Source organism: Mandrillus leucophaeus, unplaced genomic scaffold (assembly GCF_000951045.1).
Source record: "Mandrillus leucophaeus isolate KB7577 unplaced genomic scaffold, Mleu.le_1.0 Scaffold587, whole genome shotgun sequence".
Lineage (NCBI taxonomy): Eukaryota > Metazoa > Chordata > Mammalia > Primates > Cercopithecidae > Mandrillus > Mandrillus leucophaeus.
Window position 1 is genome coordinate 1236444 of NW_012106330.1, and position 20291 is coordinate 1256734.

General features: G+C 37.1%; 1 protein-coding gene across 2 annotated transcripts in view; it reads right to left on the reverse strand.

The window, feature by feature from the left end:
* Window positions 1–20291, reverse strand: part of SLC25A21 (solute carrier family 25 (mitochondrial oxoadipate carrier), member 21) — a 552502-nt gene that overhangs the window by 143079 nt on the left and 389132 nt on the right. For both annotated transcript variants that reach the window (XM_011999189.1, XM_011999188.1), the window contains exon 3: window positions 19832–19915. In XM_011999189.1, coding sequence (XP_011854579.1) covers window positions 19832–19915 — 84 coding nt within the window. The remainder of the gene's footprint in view (window positions 1–19831; window positions 19916–20291) is intronic.

Genomic DNA, 20291 nt, shown 5'->3' on the forward strand with positions numbered 1-20291 from the left:
GACTGAAACAGGATTAGAAAATATGACTATGTAATGAGTCAAACATTTCATTGTATAGTTGCTTATTGATTATATATATATATATAAACATCCCAGGCCGGGAGTGATGGCTCATGCCTATAAGCCCAGCACGTTGGGAGGCCAAGGTGAGTGGATCACCTGAGGTCAGGAGTTTAAGACCAGCCTGACCAACATGGTCAAACCCTGTCTCTACCGAAAACATGAAAATTAGCCAGGTGTGGGTGGCGCACGCCTGTAGTACCACCTTCTTGGGAGACTGAGGCAAGAGAATCGCTTGAATCCGGGAGGCAGAGGTTGCAGTGAGCTGAGATCACACCACTACACTCCATCCTGGGGGACAGAGCAAGACACCATCTCAAAGAAAAAAAAAAAAAAATTCCTAGTAAGAAAGACTCTTCTCCAAGGAATAAAAATTAAAAGGTTGTTTGTTTAAATGGCTCAGGGCATATATGAAATTGACTAGTAAGTAAAAATACTAAAATCTCGTAAATTTCAAATAATTCAAATTTTATTTACAAGATTAATTTATGGATTTTACTACATGGATTTTTATCATTTGCTATGCTTTTACAACTTGGGGGCCACTAGACCATGCTAGTAAAAACTTTATTTATTATGACTTTGTCAATTAAGGGGAAATGAGGGAATTCCCAGGCCACCCTAATAAGACTATAGACCTCATAATAACCTTAAAGATACCACTAAAAAAAGTCCATATAAATTGCTCTTTTTGTTATGGAGGCTTTAGAGAACACTTCTCTTTAAAAATCAAAATTAGAATATGATTTTAAAATGCTATTGAATGGTATACAGCATTAAAAAATGATTTTAACTTTGTTATTAAGGTCTTAAGGATCATAAGTAAAGTAGCTCCTTTGGTCAATTTCAAGTTACAAGTAAACCAGTCCATTATGATCATCATGTCGCTCAGGGCAGAGGTTTGTTGTATCACATGATTCTTTAGGCTGACTTCTGAAGTCAGCCTAAAGTCCAGCTTGTTTGAGATGAGAATGTAGCATACCTAGCAGTACCATTCTTCTTGCCTAACAGATAGCAACAAGGTCCATACAGCTTGCAGAAAGTGTAAAATAAAATGCTAATCACTTAGACATGTGTTGCTTGACATTTTTGTGTTTTGTTTTAAAGAAAGGATGGATTTATAAGAGGTTGCTCATAACTTCTAGATTTTTAGTCACAGAAGCCCAAGGCTGAGAAATGGCTTATTTCCAATACTGGGGCCACTGTGGATCCATGATGGACAGTGTGGATCTGAGAAGCATCTGTGCAGTATTACTCACACACCTTAAATAAGTCATCCCTCCTTACAAGGACAGGTGGGAGCTGACTATTTGTCAGGTTGAGACTCCTGTCACAACCCCTACAAGGAAGCAGGAACCAAACCCATAGTATGAATCAGAGAACCATATCAGTACTCGAAGCTGTGCCTGAAAAGTAATAGGCAGTTCATGCAGACTAGCTTGCAGGAGACAAGAGGATTGCGGGTAGAGGAAGTTTAGAGTTCAGAGGCAACACAGCATATATGTAACCACCTCAGAACAAGAATAATCTAAATGCCAAGGAGTTGTTTCAGCTCATCAAAGTCATGGGAAATGTGATAAAGGACAACCATGGTGTCTGAGAGATGAGATGTCTTACTTCATTTATTAAGAAAATGAAATGTTGCACAGTGGAAATCAGAAAAAGGGCCCACAAGTCTCTAAGAAGAGCTAACAGGTTGATGTTCTAGGAACAGAATGAAAATGCCATAGATACCATAATTGCCAATTTACTGGCAATCTCGGCATGTCAAAGCATTATAGTGCCTTACGATGCAGGCAATCATCACCACCATGAACATGATGCAGAAAGGAATTAAGAATAAGTTAAATATATTGAGGAATAGATCACATTTTCCACTTCAGTAAATAAAAAAGACAGTATGGTAATCTTTTCTTTCTTTCAAAAGGACCAAATCAATCTTTAAAAAGAATCGAACATTTTAATATAGTTTAGTTCAACAAACATTTGTGGAATTCCATCTAGGACTCAGGCGCTCCATCAGGTCCCAGGGTCACCAAGATGTGTACAATAGGATCCTGACCTTGGAGAACTTACTACTTGCCTTCCAGTAAAGTGTGAATTTTGCACACCTGGTAGAAAATTCCTTGCTAAGACAATCTCTCAGTGGCGGCAAAATTCTGACATTTCCAGACCCTGTTTGGTCTATTCACACGTATGGCACGCAGCACACTGTCACAAAAACCTGCCAAGATCCATGTGGACACTTAGTTCCAGTGATGAAATTGAAAACTGAGCTATTCAAATGTTCACACATCAGCTTTGTCAGAAGATAAACAGACTTTTCAAAGGGAAAGAGCCAATGCACTTTACTTAACTGCCTCAGGGCGCTGGACTCAGCAAGTAAGCCTGGTTTCCATTTCTAGCTCTGCAACCACTCCTTAGTGGCCTTTAACAAGTTGCTTAATTTTTTCCTCCCATCTATTTTACTCAGTGGACATAGGATCAGAAGATGGGTTAAGGTGGAGGAGTGTGGGAAAGCGAGAAGTAGCAATAGCTGATCTGAACCTTGCTAAGATGTGTTAGATGAGTATAAAATTCTTCATTCATTGGAGGAAAGATGTTAGGAAAAGAAATATTAGTGGTAATTATAACTAACATCAAATTTCAAAATATTGAAGTCAAGAATTGTTAATCTAACAATAGTCTGATTAGTTATTTTTAATCTCATAGTTGGATTAACTCTTCAAAGAAGTAATTTTCCATTTATAGAAAGATCAGATTTTTTAAGACCTTTCAAATGTGACATTCAAAATAAAGACAATAATCTAATGCTGCTGATATGTGGCTGAAGGCAAAAGAGAGGAAAAAAGGCTCCTTAAGACTCCTTAAAACCAGTTTCAGAAGAGTTTAAAATAAGTTCTGCTTCTCATCTCTAATAATGAATTTTTAAAAAAGCAACAAAACAAACAAACAAAATTTCAAGGGCTCTTCTTATATGTAAGCTATATGAAACAGCAGAAAAAGACAGTTTATATTATAAACAGTATGGTTTAGATTTTGCTTTGCTGTCATCTAGAAAGTTCATATGGCCCATGTAAATTCTGTAGCAATGAATCTCTGAACAGTAGCATCTTCCTTTTCAAGGTTTTACTTACTTTAAAACCCTTGTTGTAAAACCTAATTTGGGGTAGCAGAGTGGAAGGGAGTGAGTAGTGGGACAAATTAAGGGAAGAGCATTAAAGAAATCAACACAAAAAGTTTTTATGTAGTTGATCCCAAACCTTATTTGAAAAGCCTGAATAGGATGAAAAGGTTTTCTCTATTCAGTAGTTTCACTTAATCCTCAGTCCAAACATTTGCCCCAATAAACATTAGATTATTTTTATGTTAGCTATAAAGCTGTCAGTCCTCAATAAACAGATATACTCCTGGTGGTTTTACCTTTGCTGTCAAAGAATTGTCAATATGTATACTGGCTCTTAAATTAAAACAAACACACAGAAAAAGAAATGTAAAATAGAATCACACAGCCGAGTTTAACTGGAGGCTGTTGAAATCCTAAATAAATGATGGTACATATAGTCAATGGTGATTAGAAGTTCAATACAACGTGATAGAAAGTAGTCAGTGCGTTGTTAGCACCTTGGCGTCCTCTTAATGGAATGCTGTAACCTCTCCTATTCAGGTAAGCCAGACCCTTACTTTAGTGTCTCTGTTAAATTTTATGTCTGATGTATCCATTTGTCCTAGGAAGAAAAACAAGTTCAATGAAAGGGACACTTTGAAGATTTTATTTCCTATGGGGACAGTTAACTTCTGTCTGGAAAGTCCCTTCATAGTTTTGGTGGGTTTTTTTCCTGTAATTGAGAATGGTTATACAAGAAGTGTGAAGAAACCTGTAGGTATTGAAAATGCAAACGTATTTTCCAACTGGTCAAATGTCTAACATTTTTGCAGTTGCTTTCAGAAGGATTTTTCCACAAAGGCTAATAGAATCATGTGACTGAAACACTCGTTTTTGCTCATACAGTCATTTTATTGCAGAATTAACTGTTTAGAAGGCCAGAGCTGGGTCTTTTTTTATGTACCCGGTATGCTGCCTAACAGAGGACTGTGTACACATGGGCAGTCAGTAAATACCATTTGCTTGCTGGGTCATACGTTTTCTTATAAGGCTGGTAAAGAAAATGACATCAATACAGAAAAGATGCAGATATCTTTTTTTTTTTAGCTGGATTAATGTTTGTCTTCCATCTCCTTCTATATCAAAATACTTTGTATACTTCAGGGAACTATGTCTCACACCAGAGAGATTAAGAAATATTTAATAATGAGATTGTCCAGCATTCAAAAGGAGCTGTTCATTTTAATCTTCTGTCTGAAATGAGCAGCTCTTTTTCTTCTAATAGGGAGAGAGAGACAGAGAGAAAGAGAAATCGATTAAACAAATGAGATCAAAATAGGATATGAGGGACTTAGAAATGTAACCTGGGTGAATAAAGAGTTTGAGGACAAGAGAACTAAAGGCAAATGTATTGGGAATCTTCAGGTCTGAATGAATACTCCCTTTGTTCTATACAATAAATGTATGATCTTCCCTGCCAAGGCTGAAAGAAGATGGATTTCCCCAGGAATGCCCCATCACTGGAGAAGAGATGTGCCATCAAAAGCCATCATGCTCTGAGGAGGTGTAGCAAAAAGATCAAACGTTTAAGACAGATGATGGGGTAGAGGAAGGAGTGAAGACAAGAATGTAGAAAGGTAAAGTGCCAGCATTCTGAGAATGAGATCCACAAACATGAAAGAAGGAAATTGAGGGTGTCAAACTTAAACCCATGGTTTGTATCTTGTGGCCCTGAGCAATTTGGAGTTTAAGGAGAAAGTTGGAACATTCTATTCACCATGGTGGTGTTTCTCATATGTCAAACATGCATAACAGAGCCCATGCCAAAATATATCAAGTAGTGCCCTGGCATCCTGAAGAAACATTTGAAAAAAATGTAAAGGTCATATTATAAGAAGAGTTTAGCGCCCTAACTGATGTCACCAACCAATTTGGTTTCTCAGTTTTCCATTTATTTTCTAAAGCTATAAAGTAGCCACTTAGTGAAAAAAGAATAATTTATGTTTTTTTAAGTTTATCTTTTAAAATAGAGGTTAAGATCTGGACCCAGGTTACCTGGGTTAAAATTCCTACAACCTACGGGAAACTGGACAAGTGACACAAACATTTTGACCTTGGCTGACTCATCAATAAAATAGGAAGAATTGTAGTTCTTCCCCTATAGGATTGTTGTGAGGACTAAATGAGTTAGAGCACTTAGCAAAGCACTCAGCACCTGGTAAGTTATTGTTTTAGTTGCTTAAAATAAAATTTTAAAAATGTTATTTCTCTAACCAAAAATATATGTATTATTATTATTATTCCTCAAATAACTTGATCAACTAAGTACAATATTGAGTACCTACCAGCAAATACTAGAAGGATAAAACATTAAAAGTCTTACTTTTAATGGCAAAAACTGCTATTAATTTTGCATCAATCTGACATTTTCAGGATTTACATTTGAATTCTTTTTTTAAAAAAAGTTTGTTTTTGCAGATCTCAAGTCTCTGGTGAAATTTTCCATCTTCTACTTTCTTGAGCATAATTCTTATAGCTTTTTAAAAAAGTCATTCTCCATTAAACATAGAATTATCATATGCTCCAGCAATCTCACTTCTGGGTATATACACCAAAGAACTGAAAGCAGAGACTCCAACAGATATTTGTACACCAGTGTTCATAGCAGCATTACTCCCAATAGCCAAAAGGTGGAGGCAGCCCAAGGGTCCACTGACACCTGGATATGAATGGATAAACAAAATGTGTTGCATACATACAATGGGATATTATTCAGCCTTAAAAAGGAAGGGAATGATGATGCATGCTACAATACAGATGAACCTTGAAGGCACATTATGTTAAGGGACATAAGCCAGTCAGTCACAAAAGAACAAATATTGTATGATTCCATTTATATGAGACACCTAGAGTAGTCAAACTCGTGGAGACTGAACATAGAATGGAGGTTATCAGGGGCTGTGGAGAGGGAGAAATGGGGAATTATTGTTTAAGGGTATAGATTTTCTGTTTGAGAAGATGAAAAGTTCTGAAGATGCATAGTGTTGATGGTTGCATGACATTGACTTCACTTAGGGCCACTGAACTGTATGCTAAAAAAATGCTTAAAAAGGTAATTTTATGTTATGTATATTTTACTCGAGTAAAAATAAAAAAAATTTAACATCTCAGTCTGATAATTCCAAAATTTGAATGACTTATTGTCTCTGCTTCTCTTGATGTTTAGTTAGTTGGTCTTTTTTATTCGAAGGCCCTCTAATTTTTTATTGAGTAGAGGACGTTGTGCATAAACATTGAAAAGCCCCTGGATGATGGTACTTTCCTCCAAAGATGGAATCATTTTTTTCTCAGCAAGCAGACAGATTACAGAAAACCACCTTCATTTTGCTGAGGGTGGGTTTTAGGCTTTGTTAGGGACAACGTATTTATGCTTTGTCCCTATTCCTAAGGCAGAGCTCTTACTCTTGGGAGTGGACATTCTGGGCCTCAACTGAACACCTGGGGTGCTTACAGAGCCCTTCCACCTGGCTGGACTTGAACTCCAACCCTTGCCTCCTCAGCATCAAGGGGCTGTTGAAGTCTCTGCTCATCTCTATAGCTTTCCAACTGCTGGAGTGTTTCCCCCTGGGTTTCTTGGAGTTTCCTCTTGCTCATATGTGGCTCAAGAGATGGCAAATGCCTCAAGGGGAAATTGCATATAGATCTTTGGGCTCTTGTCTTATCAGTTTCCCTCTTCACCAGGATCTTTACTTCTCAGGTCTCAGACATTTGGCATCCCTGAACACCAACCTACAACCCCCTCCTCAGTCCAGAGGTGGTTTTGACTCCTTCCCCCAACACTTCCCACAAGACTTAGCAAAGCCTTTAGGTAAAAAGCCTGGGTGAAAGTAGAACTTACTTCTCTAGGCTTCCTTCCCTCAGGTCTTGTAGCCTCCCATCAGTTCTGCATGCTTCGGTAGCTCTCCAATGCCTTCAAAAGTAGTTTTGTGTATTTTGTCTATTGCTTACTGTTATTTTCAGCAGGAGGGTTCTTCTGATGCAAGCTACTCTGTGGTGTCTGAAACCAAGAGTCTCTATAATATTATCTTTCAAAATCCTAACTCAACCTGCCTCTTATTTCACTTCAAATGTTCTTTTGCTTTTACTTACTTCATTTTTTAATCTACTTGAGTATTTGAGTTTTATGTATACAGTTTTTGTCCCTCTGCTTATTCAACTCTAGACAGGAAGTGCTTTAAGGAGAACAGTAGTGAAGACAGAACACGTTCAAAGAAATGGAAGCAGACAGTTTGCATTTCACTTTGGTCTTCCTCAGCCTTCACAGTTTCCCTAATTAGACTACTCCCAGTGCCGGTCAGCATCATTTGCCAGCGGTGAAGTGCCCGAATCTAAAAACTACATGCCAAAATCGAATGCCTCACCTTCACACACCTGTGTGGCCATGAAAATCATTCTACTGTTTTCCTGAGATTGTTATAAAGATGTTACTCTTCTGGGGTTATAGACAAATTATCATGTTTAGAATCTTGGTCTTAATGATACCATGGGCGTCATAAATTTTCTTGCTCTTTGTTTTGATTTGATTATACATTTTTTAATATTAATATGTCCAGAATAGCTAAGCATATGAAACTAGTAATTATTTAATTAAATTCAGCAAACACAAATTGGGTGATGATTATATATGATTATATATAAAGAACTATGTGATACACTATAAGAGCCCCAAATATTATTTCATCAGAGTTCTGCATATTTACATAACAATGAATAGTTACAAGTAATTGGCTACAATATAAGGTACTAAAAATAAAACTAGCTAACAATCATTATGTGTATATTTATATGCCATATATTAATACTGAGTGCTAGCAACGCAATAAAGTATGGTTATTGTCTCCATATTACAAATGAAAAAACTGAAGTACAACGAGGTTAAGTAATTTGTCCAAGGTCCCAAAACTTCTAAGTGGAATTCTAATCCAGGTCTCTTTGATCCCCAAGATAAGTGTTGCTATAGAGGAACAAAGTGCTACAAGAGAACAGAAGGAGGAAATTATTTCCCTTTTGGATGATGAGAGACATCAAAGAGAAAACAGTATATGAGCTGGACGTCTTTGGATGACTGGAATTTCCACAGGTGGAAAGAAGGGAAAGGACATTCTTGGCTAATGAACATGCATGAGAAATATGCATAGAAAAATTGTTTCAGGAGTTATAATTGTTCCAGAAGGGCTGGAACATAAGAGGTATCTAATGATATTGGGTAAAATAAAGCCTGAAAGATTCAAACCAGAGGGTAAAATTTTTTCCAACACTTAGTGGTAAAATCTTATCATCATATAATATCTATGGATCAGGAACTTGGGCATTGTTTAGCTAGGTGCCTCTGGAATGCCAAACACTAGAAAGTCATTGAAATTTCTTCTTACTCATCACCCACATCCATTGTCAAATCATTGTAAACAGTTTAATTATCGGCATTTTTCTCTCTAATGAAATAATATCTTATACTTGTCAGTATCTCAGATTCCGTGGAAAAAGACAGAAGGTCTGTGGTAGGCTCTGGGAGAACAGTATGAACACAAGGTTGTAGACAGAGACAGTTCATGGGGTTAAGGAGTGAACAGGTAGTTAAGAAACATTTTTGAAATGTAACACATATTTTATTTTACACATGAAGCCAGGTCTTTAGTTATCAATATGTCTTATTGCTTAATGAGTTATATCGCAACATTCTTTCAATTTTGGTTCCTTTACAAATAGTGTCAATCTTTGGAAATTTTATTATTTGAATTTCAAAATGTATGTTGACCCGTTCACTGAAAATGTATAGTATACGAAATGGTAATTCTCCTTTTGGTTCTTGATTCTTCTAATATAGGAGAGGTTTTATGTAAAAAAAATTTAAAAAACTAATTCCTCTAACAATAAACTCACGACCTCTCTTTAAGAGTTTCCGAAATGTATCTAACACTTTATCTCATTTTCTGTCATCACTGAGACTGTGACTATGTTAGATTTTTTGGTATCTTGTTTTCCTCTGAGTTCTCTGTGGCCACACAAAGAGAGTGACAAACACTATTTATCAGCAGGACAACCAAGCCACTGTATAACGCTGGCATTTTCTCTAGGATTTGGTGACTATATATTTCAACATATATTGTAATCATGTGATGATTCTTCACTCCCATCTGACAATTCATCCAAGGAACTTTGGTTAAATGCCTTATTTCATGTTTCATGAAGTTTTTTTGGTTATTACCCAATTCATCTTGAGATAGGCCAAGACACCCGCAGGTGAAATAACCGAGTTAAGTTCACTCAGTGAGTCTTAACCTCACACTGTGTCTGGTAACTACTCTTTGGAGATGGTTCTGTCCTAAGGACCACAGGTCCAAACCTCGGTCTCAGAATGATGGTGCCACATGTCAAAAGACATGTGTAATCTAATTCAATTTGCCTAAGACTTTTTTTTAAAAAACAAAACAAAACAAACTAAACCTCTGCATTCTTTGAGTGTTGATATCACGATCAATTTTTCTGGGAATCCCACTAAACCCCTTTCTGCTGAAGTTTTCTTGTACATAGACCAGAAACATTGTCAGCAGTCATACCATCCCTAGATGAAATTCAGCCAACTGAGATGAGATACGTGACAAGGCTTTGAACTCAAAGAAGGAATGGTGTAAATGTGAGGTGCTACTTCTGTGATTGCTAGTACCACTCTTTTGTTATTGACAAAATAGGCAGCATGATAGAGGATGAGGAAGACACTGGATGAATCCCAGCCCCAACAAATACAGCTGTGGAATGCTGGGCAAGTCCCTTAACAACTCTTATTTGTTTCTTGACCAGAAAACTAGAACTGTACTCCTCATCCTCCTGCCTGCTAGGGCTCTTATGAGGACCAAGGAGGTCATATACATGGATACATTTCACAAACAATAAAGGACCAAAATGGTAACAGTGGTTTTGAATCTAATGACTATTATAACAATACTATCAGAATCTCCTCCCTTCCTCCAATTCCAAACCACCTGGAAGACCTGCAGGAAAGGCAAAGCTAAAATCATGAAACCAGTCAAAAATGCATTAAGTCATTGACGATAATAAACTATGAACTCCTTTAACCTTGTCTATGTCAAATCATGCCTAAGTTATTTTCTACAATAAGATAATCAGGCACAGGTAGAAAAGTGCTTTTAGGAAGTTCTCTTTTTCCATCTCATTTGAAAATGTTCGGTTTTAACCACCACTAGAAAAAGGATTTTGGTTTTGGTAAAGCCATACTTTCCCAATAACGTTTCCAGCCCATTAGAAAGCCAGAATAAATTTAAAGGAAGGCCTAAAAATATTTCCAATGGGAAATACCCCATTGGCTATGGAATCCCACCTTTCCCCTCCACTTTGATTAACACTCCACAAACATGCGGAATGGGAGCTCAGGCTCTGAACTGAAGACACCAACCTTCCTAGAAGAAAACTATTTCCACACAAACAACTGGTCCTCCTTGCCTTCTTGTCAGCACCACACGCTGAGGGAGGCTGTGTTTGGTCTCTTAATCAGGCCTTGCTGACGGGCTGACATCACTGCAAACGTTTTCACTTACTCTTTGGCAACAGTTAAATCCTTGCCAAAGGCCAGTCAATAAGTCGGAAAGCATTGTGAGAGAGAGGCTGGGGGAGTCGGAGTGTGAGTGTCAGCTAGCAGTCTGTGGTGATGACAGCAGGGAAATCTAGGAGCTGAAACCATTTTAAAGGTCACTCTGTGGCAGAACAAAAGACCTCTGATTTAGAAAAGGAAACAGAACTCTGGGCCATCGAAGCCCTGGGATGCCGCCCTCTGAGCACTCTGCAGATTCATCATTTGCTCCCTGATTGTGAAGACTGGGGAGTAACTGTTACTTTACAACCCAATACAGCTTCCGCCAGCAACTGTGTGGCTTAGCAGTGGTACGGAATAATCTGATAAGATAGAAAAGCCAAATAATGTATCCATGGTCCAACTGCCTGTTGTTTTCAAAAATATTGAAATAAGTCACTGCCTTTTCTTCTTTGGTATTCTTTCTTCTGACCCTTCATCCTTTAATTTTCAACCTTGAATTGCTAAATAATCTCAATGTAAAGTTCTTAGCTACATAACATAACCTTTCTGTAAAAAGATATTACATATACTTGATGACTAAAAATTTATGAATATTCATATGTGGAAGATAGAAAAGTTGATCTCATAGAAGCTGACAGTAGAATAATGGTTACTAGAGACTGGGAAAGGTAGTGAGAAGGGGAGAACAGTTAGAGGTGGGTTAAAGGGCTGGGTGTGGTAGCACACGCCTGTAATCCCAGCACTTTAGGAGGCCAAGGCAGATGGATCATTTGAGGTCAGGAGTTTGAGACCAGCCTGGCCAACATAGTGAAATCCTGTCTCTACAAAAGATATAAAAAATTAGCCAGGTGTGGTGGCAGGCACCTGTAGTGCCAGCTACTCAGAAGGCTGAAGCAGGAGAATTGCTTGAAACGGGGTGGGGGTGGGGGCAGAGGTTGCAGTGAGGTGAGATTATGCCACTGCACTCCAGCCTGGGTGACAGAGCTTTTTAAATTTATTTTTATTTTTATTTTATTTCATTTTTTAATAAAGAGGTGGGTTAATGGGCACAAAATTACAGCTAAGTGGGATGAAAAATTCTAGTGTTCCACAGCACTGTAGGATGACTATAGCTAACAATAATATATTACATGCTTTCAGATAGCTAGGAGAGATTGTTAATGTTTCTAATACAAGAAATGATAAATGTTTGAAGTGATAGATCTGTTAATTACTTTGATTTCATCACTATACATTGCATGTACTGAGATGTCACTCTATACCCCTTAAATCTGTACAATTATATCAATTTAAAAAATCAATTAAAATGTATGAGTATGATATACCAAAGTTAACAAACCATTTTAAAAGAAACACAGATTATTTAAGAATAATAGTAGTACGTCCATGCCTGAATTAAGATAATCTCTTCTCACATTTTCTTTCCGAATCAGGAGAAGACTTGGAAGAAGAAAATGTCTTCAGCCTATGGAAGCCATATTCTAGACCTAGGTCCATCGCTTTTAAGACATGCCAGATAAATTTGCTATAGTTTATTCTCCAAATTCTAACCTATTCTATTATTTTTTTCTTGTCCCCCAACCCCCAACCCCTTTTTTTCTAACTAAAGAGGAAATTTGCTGTAGCATCATTTAAAAGCCCAGGCAGGCCATGGCTGAACTCTGGCAGTGTGGGAGCAAGAGCAGCTGGGACTCTCTGCTTTCCTTGTCATCACCACATAAAAACAAGGGAGCACTCGAGGGAGGTCCAATGGGTACCAGGAAGGGCCTCTTTGCTAAAACAAAAAGAAGGGGAGTGAAGGCAGTCAAGGCACCACTCACGGAACTCATCACAGAAGTCACAGTGCACATTTGGTGCCTACCATAAAAGGAACTCACTTGGGCAAACCAGGCTTACAAACTCAATCAACACCCAATAATCGACACAAAATGAATCCGCATGGCAGATTATCTGCTCAGGGGTCTGAGATGTAGACCTCATCTGAGTGAAGACTCAGCCAGCTGTGAACTCCACTGGATCTATAGTCTGATAAAAGCAACCAGCCCCAGGATCAGGAAACAGTGATGCCAGAACCATCCACTGCATTCCAGCTTGGCAATGCTGGGTGGATGAGTTGGTCTCTGTTAGATGGTGCAGGAGAGTTGAGAGGGGAGAGAAAAAGCAGCAGCAACTACTGGACTTCATGAAGTTGGAATTTTGTAAGTTGAAAGTTTAGGAGGAGAATGCTGATTGGTCAAGTAATTAGATTCCCGGCTGTGGGCAGAGTCAGCTCTTCCGTTGCTTTTTCAAACCAATACCCCCGCACCCACACTTCCACATGAGGGTGAGGGACGGTTTCCAGAGACTACTTTACTCAGGGGGGTTTTCTACAGGGACAGGTCTTTCTATTTTCAGACAGCCTATTTTCATGGCTTCAAAACCACCCAGTCATATTAGTTTAGGTAAACCACTTTTTAAAAAGTAGACCTACTAAGACATTGAATTGAGCCAAACACTTTGGTGTGAGTCCAATGATAAAAAGAAAATGTCCAAAATCTTACTAAGTTGTAGAGCTGTGGGCATCCCACTTCCTTTGTCTGTGTCACAAGCCACTCATTCCCCTTCTTAATGAAAACAAGAGGGAGTGATTATACCTCCTGGGGCTGTGCCATTTGTGCCGTCTGAAAGGCACTTAAATGAGTGGCACATTATCTCACACATCTGGAGTTTACCAAATTAGCCAATTATGCTTGAGCTCATAAAACGAGGCCTTAAATGTCATTTAACTAGAAAATATTATAATCACCAAGTGGTCTGATTGTAAGATGATACTTGGGGCAGCATCAGTGGTTACAGAAAACAAATCGTGAAACAAAACACAGTTCAAATGCCCCCCAAATGCAACCACATATTTTCTACAGCAATTCTTTCTGAAGAATACCATATTTCTGAAGGCACCAGCAATCAACATGTTTCTCATTTGAAGCTAAGCTTAATCTGACCTAGTTGTTTCCTAGTTATTTGCCTTGAGCAAACCAATGCCCAAGAATTTTTCACATAAGAGAGCTAAGAAACAAACAGGATGAAAATTGACTGACTGAAAACCATGAACTTATCAGAAATACAGAGCTAATTACAAAGGATGGGGCAACGATTAGATTGAGTCTTGAGTTGCCAGAGCTTTGTAGTGCTGCCTCAGAATCATCAAGATTTGCTTGACTTAACATATACTGGTCTCAGAGCTTTCGTACATTACTTGAAGGAAGACATAAAGCTGCTTTAAGTCGCTGTGTGATTTGAGGCTAGGAATATCAAAGACTTCAGAATAGCCATTTAAAGATTAGCCATTTACAGCCATTATTTCCATATTGTCTTCTTTCCAGCCAATAAATAACAAAATTTGATTTTCAGTGAAAGATCAAATACAGTCTAACGGAAAAACCACAGTTATACCTGCGTGGCTTTGGGTAAGTTATTTAACTTCAGTTACCTTATACAAAACATGGGCATGAGGATTCTATGTTGTGTTAATAGTGCTGTGTTGATAAAAATGTATGAAAAAAAATCCTAGCATAGTTCATGGTACACTGAAGAAAATAAATATTAGTTTTAAGTCTTTCTTTACCTACATTACCAGAGTATCTTGAGTTCTGTTTAACTCCTATTTTTGCCTTATTTCAGGAAGAACAGCCATTGAGCACTTTCAGAGGAGGCAGAGTGGGAGTAGAGATGGGAAGACTGTCCTGGGTTTACACTGACATAATGTATAGTCCCCTCACCCACCTGTGAACATTTCAATCACTCTTTTTAAAGGAATGACAAGTACAAAAGAGATAGGCCAACTTTCATAAGATGCTCTGAGGTAAAGGGAAGTGAGGCATGATGCATGGACACATGGCAAATACCATGATACCAGCCACTGTTTGCCAGGTGAGTTTACAAAACCAACCCTATTGGTTTTAAAGGCAGCTAATTAACTAGGCTGTATCTTTATGTCTTCTGGGCTCACTCTACTACAGTAGATGGACCTATTAGTTTATTTCTGTCAAACCAGAGACAGATGAAAAGTTGTGGTGATGATGAAGGTACTCGCAACAGTGATATTTCTTCACTGCCTTCATTTTCTATGAGTTCTCTCTTCTGTGTTATAGAAAACAGCCTCTTTTGTAAAAATTAGCTAAGTGTGAGGATTCCCTATAATAGAAATCCTTACCTGGAATTTGGAATGCCTCTCTTTTTAAGCTTTAACCTCACTTCTGTAAAGCTGTGTTAAAAAACCATGTCTTTCATAAGACATGGTTTTTATTAAAAAGTACAATGTATCTACGCTTTTTAAGAAGAAAAAGAACGTTAGAAACAGTAACGGGATTTGGACTCATGTCTGTTGAAAGCAAGTGAATTCTGAGCAGAGAGGTGAGGAATTGCATCTCTAAGAATGGTGGAGAGAACTGTTTCATTTTCTTAACGTTGGGGAAATGGGAGATTTGTGAAGATTTTAAGTGTATTAACAGACTTTAATTAATTAATTAATTAATTAATTAATTAATTAATTTTGAGACGGAGTCTCGCTCTGTTGCCCAGGCTGGAATGCAGTGGTGCGATCTCGGCTCACTGCAAGCTCCGCCTCCTGGGTTCACGCCATTCTCCTGCCTCAGCCTCCCGAGTAGCTGGGACTACAGGCGCCCACCACCATGCCCGGCTAATTGTTTTGTATTCTTTTAGGCTGGGCACGGTGCTCACGCCTGTAATCCCAGCATTTTGGGAGGCCGAGGTGGGTGGATCACGAGGTCAGGAGATTGAGACCATCCTGGCTAACACAATGAAACCCCGTCTCCACTAAAAATACAGACTTTAATGTTTTTAAATAAAAGAAAAGGATGAGCTCTCAAAACCTTTAACTTGGAGGAGATAGGAAAAACCAGGAGAGGTGAATTCTCCTAATTATGTCAACAGTCAAAATTGACTAGTGCTATCTTCCCTGCAGGCCACAGGCCAAACTGGCCTCTATGCACCTGAGTAGGAATGACAACATCTTTGAAAACGGAGTGGCTCTCAAAGAAAGTCAAAAGGAACTTCTTTGACTAGGGAAAAAAATTAACACAGTATGTGTTAAAAGGCTTTTGTCTTCTTTTCTTCTCTTTCGTTTCTTTTTTGTTTTGCTTTTTTCTTTCGTTTAACCCAAGGCTATGAAATGCTCTTGCTCTGTGTAAAAATTAACAGGGAGCTTTTTATTTTGTGTTTTTACAATATTTCCATCTCTAAGACTAGAGCTCTCTGGCTTTTGGCTAACAGCATGTCCAGATTTACAGGCATCACAGGAAGAATGTCAATTTGCTCTAGAAGCAATTATACATACAGGATAGAAAAAACCCAATTCCACTATGTAAGGACCACACATACTGTATGTTTGTTATATTATTTGATATCAAAGCAGAAGCAGAACCATCAAATTCTTCCCAAAACACACATGAATTGAAGATCTTGGCTAAGGAACTGCCACATCCAATTCAGGAATATCTGTTACAGCTCACAGATCTCAGTAATGCTGACATTACTGTTTTGCAGGAAAGGGATACTTTCATTGGCTACATAATGCACTATGATTTTCTTAACTCTCTTGTCATAATATAAAGGTTCATATTATCAACGTAGGGCATTTAGATACCACATCACTAGAGTAATAGCTAGAAGAACTTGTCGACTTTTGTCACTAGGTGACCTCAAAATATTTAATCAAACATCAAGATTATTATCATAACTTCAGAGAGGTTAGTCTATCTTCTATAGACTAAGATAACTCTTCAGTTATCATCTCTGTTTCATTTCACATCGTTATGATGTTGGTGTGATGACTTCCATTCATTTTTAGCATACTTACTGAGTGTCTCTACTCAGTGCCAAACACAAGTGTAAGGAATACAGAGCTAATCGGGACATGACCCTTAGGAAATATATTCTTGGGGTGGGAAAAGGGAGATAGAAAATGAGCTTCATAAACCAGGATGGTGTATGCTAAATTTTATATAGCATATGTAAAGAAAAGAGTGGGAAAATAATTCAGCATATGATAGAGAAAAGAGGGTCAGGGAAGGTGAAATGTGAAGTCACTTTTAAATGGAAAGGGATAGTTTCTAGGGGAGGTTTGGGGATTGGGTCCTTCAGGAATAGGGAAGAGCATGGAAAAACCCTGAGAATATGAGAGACCAGAGTGCTGCAAACTGTCTGCTATTCCTAGAGCAGATCTGAGTATGAAGAAGGACCATGCCACGAAAGCTCTGCATACTATGACAAGAAGTTTGAACTTCATACCATGAGGTATATTTTTATATATTTCCCAAATACTCTGAAGATAAAATAATTAAAACAGTATGATGCTGATATAGCTATAGATAGATGAATGAATGAAACAGAATAGGAAATGGACAATCAAAATGGAAAATTAGAGGGTATATGTGTAGAAGTTTAATATGTGAAAAAGGCAGCATTGGCTGGGTGTGGTGGTTCACACTTGTAATCCTAGCACTTTGGGAGGCCGAGACAAGTGGATCACTTGAAGTCAGGAGTTTGAGATCAGCCTGGCCAACATGGTGAGGCCCTGTCTCTACTAAAAATACAATAATTAGCTGGGCGTGGTGGCGGGCACCTGTAATCCCAGCTACTTGGGAGGCTAACGCAGGAGAATTACTTGAACCCAGGAGGCGGAGGTTGCAGTGAGCTGAGATTGTGTCACTGCGCTGCAGCCTGTGCAATAGAGTGAGAGTTCATCTCAAAAAAAAAAAAAAAAAAAAAACCCAAAAACAAAACAAAACAAAAAAAGGCAGCATTTCCAATTAGTGAGTAAAGGATAGATTTTTTTCAGCAGGTGGTGTTCGGACAATTGACTGACCATTTCAAAATGAAATTTAATTTCTGTATACCACACTGCACATTAAAAATTATCAACTGGATTAAAAATTGTAATGTAAAAAACTACCAGAAGAAAATATTTATAATCTTGGGGCTAGAGAATTTTTTTTAATGCGACATCATTAGATACCAGGATGGAAAAGATAGATAATATAAAATTACAATCTTTAAAAATCACAAACTTCTGAAAGGTATAAGACACTATAGGTAAGACAAATGACAAGTTGGAAAAATTGTTTACAGTCTACATAATAGTCAAATGATTAGTATCTATAATACATAATAAGCGCCTACAAATCAATTTTTTAAAAAATCTAATCTAAGAGAAATGGATAAAGGACACAAAATAGGCAATTCGCAAAAGAAATGATGCCTAATGATATGAAAGTATGCTTAATCCCTAAAACATTCAAAGGAATGCACTTAGGACAGTTCTATTTTTCATTGGTCAGATGGTAAACGGGAGATACATATCAGTGACAGATATACCAAATAATGATTTATAATGTGTTTGAGAGTGTGTGAAGAAATAAGAAGTTTCAAATCTTAAGGGTATAAAATCAGTACATACTTTTTGGAAGGTAATTTGTCAACATCTCTCATATAAAACATGCATATCATTTGATCCTGCAAGTCCACAGCTAACAATGTACTTTATTGTACTAATATATTAAAACTATAAAAATATGTAAAAGTTATATAAATATATATGTCAATATATCAAAATATACTATATATTAAAATATATAAATAGATACAAATGTGCAAAGATAGTATGAAAATATTTATTGCACTATTGTTTATAATAGCAAGAATTTGGAAGCAACCTAAAGGTCTACCATAGAGATTAATAAATTGCAACATATAGATAAAATAAATTACTATGTTGTTAAAGAGAATATACTGGCATGGAAAGATATCCATAATACGAGTTTAACTGAAATAAATGATTAGCAGAATAGTATTTATAGTGTAACCTGGCAAGACAAGTAGTGATCTACAGCAGTTAAGAGCATGGGTTTTAGGGTCAAGCAGACCTAGATTTGATTCCCAGCTCCACTACTCATCAGAAATGTGAAACTTACTAACTTCTTTGAGCCTTCTTTATCTGTCCAATTGGAATGGAACCCAACAGAACCTACATAATACAGTTGTAAGAAGAATCCCTACTACATAATAGAAGCTAAATATATACTAGTTATTATTATTCCTGTTACATATTTGAAAGATTATTTTTTCAACAATTTTCTTATAAAAACAACTTCCAAAAGCAAATACAATATTCTTTGAAAAATTATACTGGGTAGTTTAAAATTTTTTTTTTATTATACGTCAAATTCTAGGATACATGTGAGGAACGTGCAGGTTTGTTACATAGGTAGACACATGCCATGGTGGTTTACTGCACCCACCAACCAGTCATCTACATTAGGTATTTCTCCTAATGCTATCCCTCCCCTAGTCCCTCACTTCCAATAGACATGTGCACACATATGTTTATTGGAAACAGTTTTTAACTGAATCTAACACATTGAACATAATTTTAGCCTATATAAATAAATATTCTATTTATTTGATCATTTAATAGATCAGATAATTAATTGGATGCATCGATTTTTTTTTTTAAGACAGTCTTGCTTAAAGACACTATCGCCCAGGCTATAGTGCAGTGGCGCAATCCTAACTCACTGCAACCTGCACCTCTCGGGCTCAAGCAATCCTCCCACCTAAGCCTCCCAAGTAGCTGGAACTACAGGTATGAGCCACTGCTTCCAGCCTTGATGCATCAATTTTTGATACAGATCTGTTTTATTTGCATATTCATAAACTAGAGTGTGAATGGGGAATGAATTTGGACATTATATTACAGTACCAAAATAAAGAACTATTGAGTTTAGAGAGCCCCAGTTATAAAAACTTTAAACAACCCTAGTGGCATAAATTAAAAATTGTCCTCTAGTCATTAAACTACTTATTAATATCTTTTTGTGGTAGTTTCCATTATATAAACATTCAGTTTTCAATCACGTTATTAGGAAAAGCATAACAAAGTAGAAAGTTACCCTTTTAAGTATTTTGCCCCTAGTAAGACTAGGAAAATAAACCATTCAAAATGAGAAAACATGTTAAGTAAAAACATATTAAAATGGCTATATGAAGAATATACATACCCTTCCATTTGGAAAATCATTTGAAAGCTGTCTACCAAGCTTTTATAACTGTTTGGATCAGTTGCACATCTCTGAATCTGAAACCTAGAAGGAAAATCAAACCAAAAACTCTAAGTTAAAGATTTTGCCAAATGGCTTTTCTCATTTTTTAAAGTCTTAGAAACAGCTTTTCAGATTAATCTAGAATATTCTGCTTTGGTATGGATTTTATTCATTTATTAGCATTACATAATCTTCACCTTATTTTCATAGCCTTTAAAATTACATTTCTCTGTAATTTAATGAAATCTATAGAAAAAATGTATTTTTTTTAAATTTTTTTATTATTATACTTTAAGTTCTAGGGTACATGTGCATAACGGGCAGGTTTGTTACATATATATACTTGTGCCATGTTGGTGTGCTGCATCCATCAACTCGTCAGCACCCATCAACTCGTCATTTACATCAGGTATAACTC